We start from the raw sequence: 9,612 nt of genomic DNA, 5'->3' as shown, positions 1-9,612 counted from the left end.
ATGCTTACAAAAATATTCAAATCATTCTCGATCATATCTCTGAGTATGTGTGTACGTACATAAGTACGCATAAATCTTTCGAGATAAGACGATCCAACGAAATCGAATGATCAATGATCAACAAACTAACTTTTCGTGTTAAGTCTCTCATTAAAATATATTTGATCGAATTGAAACGTAGTTACAATACGGTGACGATCAACGTGCTAGAGATCGTAGTGGTCAATGGAAATGCGGTCTTATTGCACCGAATGCCAGAACACGAACATGATCGTGGCACAGGAAGAAGGCAGGGGCACATCCGTATCGTGGTCAGAATCCGTGACCCCCCGGCTACGTACACGTGTAAACGTTCCGTACTTTCATCCACGCAATACATTCGAGAGGCACGGCTTTACCAAGGATTATCTTCCAGCCCTCTTTTCCCCCTATCGCTCCCCTCACTCTCGACCAGTGCCTGCCTCGAGCTTTGTTTTCAGTGTGAAATTTTAGACCGTATCAAGGATTAACATACATACATACATATATATATATATATATATATATATATATATATATATATATATATACATGTATGTACATACCTATATATATTTATTTATTTTCTTTAACATTGACTGTGAGTGTTCGTACAAAAAGAAAAAAGAAAAAAAGAAGAAGAAAAAGGAACGCATTTTTGGAAAATTAAATGAACGAAAATGAATGTTGAATGAAAAAGCTTTTATACAATGTAAAATATATGTAGATACGTTAGTTCGTGGAAATTTCTAAAAGTTTATATTGGCGGAAAATAAAAGAAAAAAGAACATTATAATTAATCATTAAAATTTAATCATTGATAGTTTATTGATTTATTTTTTCTTTCGGAAGATTAAACTCTTCCGTTTAAAGAATATTTAAAACAGAAAGAGAGAGAAAGAGAGAGAGAGAGAGAGTGAGAGAGAGAGAGTGTGAGAGAGAGAGAGAGAGAGAGAGAGAGAGAGATAGAAAGAGAGAGCAATGGAATGAAGTACGTTTTAGTAGGAGATCAGAGAAGAGGGGTAGTAGAGATTGAATGGGGTGGTCAATTGGCCGTGTAATGTCGGAAGGGGTTGCTTTTCGATTAACTCAACCTCGAATATATGAATGCGTTAACTTTATGAGCGTGTTATCTCTACGAGACAAGCAAGTTTACGACTTCTGTTGAATGTATTAAATCGAGAGTATTGCTCTTGAAATGTTGAGTGATTACGGTATAACGATATTAAAAGAAGAAAAAGGTAAAGAAAAGGAGAAGAAGAAAAAAAAAGAAAAGAAAAAAGAAAGAAAAAAAGAAGAAGAAGAAGAAACAGGTAGAAGAAGAAAAAGAAGATATAAGAAAGATATAAGGATCGACAAAATAGACTTACCTGTACTTGATCGTTTTTTGTGTTAGCAGCCATCCATGCCTCGACGAACGTGTCCATCGCGCTCTGAAAATCCATTCCCTTCCTAAGAACAAGCTCTCAGCGAGCATTCCAGGGCTCGCGAGTCACCGCCATTTATGACAGACACAGAACTCCCCGTTAATTTGTTTACCTCCGTTTTTTTTTTCTTTCGATTTTAATAATTATCTTTTTCTTTTCTTTTCTTTCCTTTTTTTATTCTCTTCTTCTTTTTTTTTTCCCTTATCTCTTACTTTTCTCTCCTTGTATATATTATTTACTTCCTTTCTTCTCTCTATTTCACGAATTCGAAAAGATCAATAGGAATGATCCAAGATGATCCTTTCTAAATGAAGAATCTCAAATATGTCAAATATATTCACATTATCACATTGATCATTTCGAAAGCCTTCCATGGGACTGAGATAAATCGTGTCGTATTCGTTAAATATATTTTAATAGACGAACGAATCTCTGATTCGAGATATTCCATAACAAAAACTCTCGGATGTATTACACGAAGACACGTGCTCGCGACGCAACTGTCTCTCTTTCTCTCGGATGAGAAGAGGTAAGCAAACGTTGTTAACGAAACGCGAGCACTGGGATCTTCGATGAAAACTAAAGTCACTAATCACACGCGAAAAAAAAAAAGAAAGAAAGAAAGATCGTTAATCCGAGTCACACCTTCGATCTGTATCTATATGTATACTATATATATATATATATATATATATATATATATATATATATATATATATATATGTAGATAGTATTTCGTTCGATGAACAACTTCGAGAAAAAAGTAGTCAAGACTGTCAATGGTTGTTTGTTATTATTTTTTTCGTATGTACAAATCCCTCGTAGAGTCTTCGTTGATGATTAGGATAGAATAAAAAGAGAAAAAAGAGAAGAAAGATAGAGATAGAGAAGGAAGATGATATGAGACAGGTTAATCAAAGAGAAAGAGAGAGAGAAAGAATGAAAGAGAGAGAGAGAGAGAGAGAGTGAGAGAGAGAGAGAGAGAGAGAGAGAGAGAGAGAAAGAAAAATGTGAAAGAAAAAGACAGGTAGACAGAGAGGGCGGTCGAGGACGGACCGTAACAACGACACGTTCGCATCGAACGGCGTTCGAGCCGCGACTGTGCGTGACGAGGCGTCGCGGCGCTGGTTCTGCCCCTACGACACCCTACCCGCCGTCGCGCTCACCCCCACCACCGTTCCACCGGCGCTACTGCTGCTGCTACTGTTACTACTGCTTCTACTTCTCCTTCGCGCCTTTACTATCTCTCTCTCTCTCTCTCTCTCTCTTTCTTTTTCTTTACTGGTTTTTTACTTCAACCCCTCCATAATCGTCTCTCTCTTTTTCTCTCTCTTTCCTTTTTTCTCTCCTCCTCGATATATATCTTTCTCTTTTCTCTTTTTTTCATATATTTTATCCACATTATTTAGACTTTCTTGTCATACATTCGTTATTGTTTTTCTCGTTAATTACTCTCTTTTTTTTTTTCATTCTCCTATCGGCACCCAATCTCCTCCTTATCTCTGTCTTCCTTTCTCTTGAATTGAAAATACCCCTTCTTTCTTGATCGTTCTACTCGGGGGGGGGGCTGGGGGGGTGTGTATCAAGAAATAAGATGTAGAACTACTACTTCGTGCACCTGTGCACCTGCAACACTTTCTTCGTAGTTCGAGTCCGTGATCATCCGTGTTTAGGCGCAACGATCAAGTTTATGATCTCTTCTTTAATCGATTATTGGTTTCGTCTTATTCGATGACCTGTTTAAAATATTATTTAAATAATCAATTATTCTTGATTCTTTTCTCTTGTTATTATTGTTAAGTATATTATTACTTTTAATAATGAATCTTTTGCGCGTATCGTAATATTATAAATATAATTAGAATTGAGAATAATTAGAAAGAGTATAAAATAAATGAATTAACGGTTCAATGATATATCCAGGATATATTATTATATATGTAACATAGATGATATTAATATTATATCATATATCACAAATTTTGATTGTATCGATCGTACATGGAGTTCAAAGTTCGAAAGACCGTAAATGATTCGTATCAAAGAGACGCGTGTATGAATACGCGTCGTTGGGTATTTAGTTGGTGGCTTTCTGGCTTCGGATTACGATCGTAGAGAATTAATTAGGGGCATTACACGATGAAATACCGAGTAAGTAAAATCTTTATTATTTCTAGGTCACCATATCCACGAATTTTCGGTGCTTCTCAATTTCATTTTGCAATATGCCTATTTTCCCTTTTTCCATTTGCTATGCCCGAATTTTGTTCCTCTTTGTTTCGTTTCTATACTGAATTAAATATATACGTAAGCATGAATACGGTTGTATGTAAAGATTTTATAGGTCACCATAAATTTATATATATATATATATATATATATATATATATATATATATATATATATTTGTGTGTATATATTTGATGTTTCGTCATTGAATTTAATCGATCTATCTTTTTTCTTCATTGCAATATCCCAAAAAAAGAAAACAGATAAATCTCTAGACTTTATTATTCTTTCAAAATTATTATTAATCATGCCAATATGATTTTCAAAAGGGATTTACAAAATTGCAGATGTATTATGTATGTGATTTATATGTTAAGAGGTTTTACGTAAAACAAGGTTAAATTTGCATGTTTATTTAAAACTATATTTGCATTAGTTACAATAGGATTTGAATATGTTATCGCACGGGCCACGTTCAAAAGAATGATCTTATATATGTTAGAGAGAAAACACATGCGTTTCACAAACATTTATAATATCTATTAAACATATATATGTATACGGGAATTATTAGGTATATTTGAAATTATTCAATTTTTTATTTTACGATCACAGACTTCTTTCTTTCTTTTTTTAATTTTCTATACTTCCATATTAGAAGTTAATCATGCCTGGACCAAAGTGAGATACCGACGATGACATTGTAGTTTATCATTTCCGGTTTCCGTTGGATAGCCTTATCTTAATTCGATTTAACATTTAATGCACCGGGAGATAGGAGAGTCTACGTCATTTTTAATTATGAATATATGCGAGCGAATGATGTTATATGAGTTGCAGACGGAAAAAGAAAGAAAAAGAGAGAAAGAGAAAGAGAAGAAGAAAGAAAAATTACATAAATCATTTCTCCTTTTTATGTCATCGATTTCGAAGTTGAAAAAGAAAGTTATAGATCACATCGTCAATTTAATACCAACTAATTGTAGCGTACTATTAAATCGGATAATCCGATGATAATGCTAAATATTCGAAAGTAAATCTCTCTCGTGTTAACGACGACATTTGCCATATGAATTTCCTTCCTATTACAATATTTTCTATGTATGTGTTTTAATTTCCATCTTTTCTCGATATTTATAAATCTAATAAAAATTACAAAATTATAATAAAATTAAAATACTAGTATCGAAGATCGTTCAAAATGACATTAAAATTAAATGTAATATTATTTATCATTTGTAATATTTAAAAATTTTATTGTTCATATATACGATTATTATATTGATATATTACAATATTATATTAAATTAATTTGAAATCTATAGATAAGTACATATTTTATAATACTTGATCGGTTCAATGATTATCAAAATACAAAATTTATATGAAATAAGTGTTATTATAAAGTTTATTAGTTTATCTTTTGTTTTCACAAGATTTACCTTTACGTTTGAAATAATGATATGTTGCAAAGAGCTCCACCCTTGAACAGATTCACCCCGACGGATCCGGGATTCTCCGAGAGATTTTGTTCAGCGTTACAACGTTTTACACTCATCAAATCCGATTTTCGAAGGAAAATGTGTACGGGAATGCCAACGACAGCGCCCAAAATTTAATCTCACATATATCGCGATCACGCATGGTCTTATATCTTTAAGAAGAACATATCAAACGAGTTTGTATTAAGATAAGAGCCTTGTCACATTTACGAATAACGTCTAACTCATGTAATTTCATAGTAAATATTTACTTCTTTTATTTGCCTTAAACCATTATCACAAACGATTATTATAACTAATCTTGTGCGTAGATAAGTATATAATAAAATATATATGTGAGTTAAAGTAAGAGAGAGGATTAACGATGATAAATAATTTCACTTGATATTGTAAAAACATGACATTGAAAGTGAGAATATATTGATAGAATATATTGATGATATTGATAATATCAAATGTCTATAATTTGATCGTTTTAATTATGAATAAAAAATTACTACCGACGTACGAATCAATAGAATATTTTAATAATTTTCATTGGTATTATATATCCGAATAAATATATTGAAAATCAAGACGGAAAGGAGATGATTAATGTTAAGTTAGCCAAGAAGCTGACATAGATTCTCAAAGTGTAAATCTCTCAGAGGAGGAGGCGTCCACGTGCTTCAACGTTGTTCGACGTTCACGAAGGTGGGTTTTAGATGGAAACTTCGATCAGTAAGGAAGGTACGAAGGAAAGGATCGAGCGAAACGAGCAAGGAAGTTTCAGGGTAGACTGCTGGTCTCTATGCAGCCATAGCAGCTCGACAAATCCACTCACACGGACGCGCGCCTCCAGCCGCTTGCGGATGATAGTAAAGAGGAGCTGTCGGTGGAGCCACGAAGAGGAAGGAGAGAAGGATAGGAAGGAGTAAGAAGGGGTAGGAAAGGCGACAGTGGGGTAACGATTGCATTCGCGGATGCCTCCGATGCAATCTGTGTGCAAAGCGCTTCGAACTTGCGACTCCTACCAAGTCACGAGATAGACAGAGAGGAGAGAAGAGAGAGAGAGAGAGAGAGAGAGAGAGAGAGAGAGAGAGAGAGAGAGAGGGAAAGGAGGATTCGAAAGAGGAGGTGGATGAGGATGGTGAAGGAGTGAAAAGAGGAGGAGGGAGAAGAGGAAGCTGACCGAGCGGGGATAGAAAGGACGATACAGAAAGAGAAAGAGAGAGAGAGAAAGAGATAGAGAGAGCCAAATGGAGGGGGTTAGCGTTATCGTGGTGGTAGCCAAAGTGTTTTCCAGGTTCGCCTGGTGGGTGGCAAAGCTACACTCCCTGGGCGTGTACCGATGAGCTTGCAGGCGGAGCTTTCTCGTAACGCCTTCCAGGAACGAGAGGTATCTCCTCTCTCTCTCTCTCTCTCTATCTCTCTATTTGATCTTCTCCTCTTCCTCTTACCAAAGCTCGAATCTCTCTTTTCTCCTGGAGCTTTTCCAAGGCGGTAGCTGAGCTTTGCCCCTCCCGTCTCACCTCCTCCTCCTAACGAATTCACCTACACGAGGGATGGAGAGTAACGTAGACATTTAGAAGACCGGTGTCCTATCCGCTCCAACCTCCTCCTCCTACTCCTACTCCTCCTTCTCCTCATTCTCTTCCATCTCTACCTTTCTAGAAAAGCTGCCCTCGGAAAGAGAGTACAGGAAGGGGGTGAGAAGTAGAGAAGAGACTGTGTCTAGGTGTATGTATGTGCGAGGTAGGGGCAAAGGACATGGGTGTAGGAAAGGAAGGACTAAGGCGAGGGTAACGTATGCCCGGAGCTAATTTGCTGGAGCTTACCTGGGGAAATTACGAGCATCCCGCGCAATGCATTCGAATATCCTCGTCCGCGAACATCTCGAAGGCTTCCTTCTATTCTCCAATCCGTTCGCTGCATCGACGTTTGAGACGAACTCCCGAGGTAACCAAGAGGAGACCGCACGTACTACACTTTCCAGAATGATTTGCCTTCGAGAAAGGCTACTGTGTGTATATCTGTAGATTTTCAAATCGGAACAATGCAAACGATATTTATAATGAACTCGTAAACGAAATATGCGAGCAATATTTATATATATATATATATATATATATATATATATATATATATATATATATATATATACAGGTAGACAAAATTAGAACTATTATTTTGTTGATGCAATTTTAATAGATCGTTTAAGTAAAAAACAATAATATAAAAATTGTTGAAAATTCAATTATATATAAATATATCGATGAACTTGTTCGCATATATGTTTTTTCTTTTTTTTTTTTTTTTCTTTTTTTTTTTTGAATAATTACACATTATTCTAGCGTAAATCTATTTAAGAAAAAATAAGAGATAATTTGAAAATTTTTCTTTCTACTCAGGTTACTTTTTCAATATTATGACTATATAAGTATTACTTCAGAAAGATATGATACTAGAATTACAAATGCTAAATACTTTTATCTAAATATATTAAAGCAGTAAAAGAGAGAGAGACAGAGAAAAAGAGAGAGAGAGAGAGAGAGAGAGAGAGAGAGAAAGAGACAGGAAGAGGGAGAGAGAGAGAGAGGTAGTGGGACAAGGGGAGATAATAAAAAGACACTTTGGAAGCATACTCCGATAATAATAATGATGTCTCCTACGAAAGCACCGACGGAATCTGTCGAGCATGTGCTCCTCTTGGAACGTTACAGTACAAATTGAAAACCATTCGGCAAATCTTACCGTCGTTCCCGGTGTTAATAAATTCAGCTTTACGACTCTTCGGGAGGGTTATGTGGGTGGGTTGGGTGCGTGCGTCCGTACGTACGTACGTGCGTAGGGGTTTAGGGCGGGGGTTAAGGGGAGTGAATGTGGGCGCTGCTTGCATAAAATGTTTTAAAGAAAAATCGGTAAAAAATATCCTACGTTTCCCGAGATATCAATATTTTTTACTACCTACTCCACTTCTCTTCATCTCGAAACCGATCCTTTTATCGCTCGATCGAGCAGAAGCGCTCGAACGCGAGTACATGGTTGGCTAGATTCGCGCATCGAATACGCGAATTCTTTTCAAAAGGAGGAAAATCCTTTTTTTTTAATACATATAGTAACATATATTTGAGTTACCTATGAAAAAAATATAAAAAAAACTACTATGACGCATTGAAATTGTCGTAGAAGGAAAAGAATGAATTTGATTGTCAAACACTCGAAATAAAATGCTTTGACTTTACTGCTTATACGAAACGTTTGAATAAAAACAAAATGAAAGAAGAAAAAAAAAATATATATATATATATAATAAAAATTATTCGTATTTGAAAGGACGAAGTACGGACGATATAAAAAAAAATATTCATACATATATCGAGTTGTCGATAAACTTTGAAATGGCATTAGAATCTTTTTATACATGATCTATATTACGTCATATAATATATATTATTCGAATACTTGATTTTTTTTTCATTTGAATAGATTATAATAATGATCTTTTGCTAGTGATTTTGAAAATTTAATAAAAATAAAAATGAACAATATTATTTATTCATTACATACTTATCTGCTTGTTGTAATACGTTTTAAAATTGTTTCGAAATGATTATACACCATTGTTTTTGTTTTTTTTTTTTTTTGTTTCATTTTTAATATTCAACCGAGTTCGACCTTCTTATCTTTCGTGACAGTCCTTTACCTTTGGGAATTGTCTCGTCATTGGGTTTCCATTTCGTCATAGTTACCTACGTTTTATCTCGTACATAGTTTGTGACTCGACGAACGATCGCGGAATTTGATACTGCTTCGTTCAATAAATTCGCGTCCACGGTTTCTACGACAGCTTCCCGTCGCTAGATTCTAACTCGAGGTAGAAGTTTCAGCCTGTGTAATCCCTTTGCCACAGACTCAAAATCTCTTTGAGGATGGAAGCGTTTCGTGAAAGTAAAAGGGTTGATTAGTATCGTCAGAAGGAGAAAAAGAGACGACGTAGATTAGATCGTAGGTCCCATTTGTCGATGAATATTTGAGCAATTTCTTTTAACGTTGCTCTAATAATTTATCATTTGTTTTGATATACACATATATATATATATATATATATATATATATATGATATTACATTATTAACATTATTAGATATACTCTAAATATATATATATATATATAGAATAAAGAAATAAATTAATGTTAAATATTACACGACACGTACACTCAATGGGTTAAAATATAATATAATAACATAATAATTATACCAGCTGAACAAGTACAGTAACAAATCTTCAAAGAAATAACGTTAACGGAAAAGTGAACGTATTCTTAGATCTCAAAAAAGACCTTTTACTCTAAGAAGATGAAGAATAAGAAGCATCGTGAGCATACTCAAGAGTTCATTAACACATAATGTCCATTTAATTTATGTACCTATCTGGTTTAGATTGTTATCTTCT

At 34.7% G+C, this 9,612-nt stretch overlaps 2 protein-coding genes across 5 annotated transcripts in view; one reads left to right on the top strand and one right to left on the bottom strand.

Moving 5' to 3' along the window:
* LOC124424469 (homeobox protein dve-1) overlaps positions 1-2,694 on the bottom strand; it is a 51,386-nt gene extending 48,692 nt beyond the window's left edge. The window contains exons 1-2 of one of the 4 annotated variants that reach the window (XM_046963559.1): positions 2,197-2,694; positions 1,389-2,114 (exon numbers count right to left, since the gene is read on the bottom strand). In XM_046963559.1, the coding sequence (XP_046819515.1) occupies positions 1,389-1,463 (75 nt within the window). In that variant the 5' untranslated portion in view covers positions 1,464-2,114; positions 2,197-2,694. The remainder of the gene's footprint in view (positions 1-1,388; positions 2,115-2,196) is intronic. The other 3 variants (XM_046963560.1, XM_046963561.1, XM_046963562.1) reach the window with 3 other exon arrangements.
* The window catches only part of LOC124424467 (solute carrier organic anion transporter family member 2A1-like), a 42,045-nt gene that overhangs the window by 15,122 nt on the left and 17,311 nt on the right, over positions 1-9,612 (top strand). The gene's annotated exons all lie outside the window — the stretch shown is intronic.

This window comes from Vespa crabro, chromosome 5 (assembly GCF_910589235.1).
Source record: "Vespa crabro chromosome 5, iyVesCrab1.2, whole genome shotgun sequence".
Lineage (NCBI taxonomy): Eukaryota > Metazoa > Arthropoda > Insecta > Hymenoptera > Vespidae > Vespa > Vespa crabro.
This window is presented reverse-complemented; position numbering and strand designations above follow the sequence as displayed.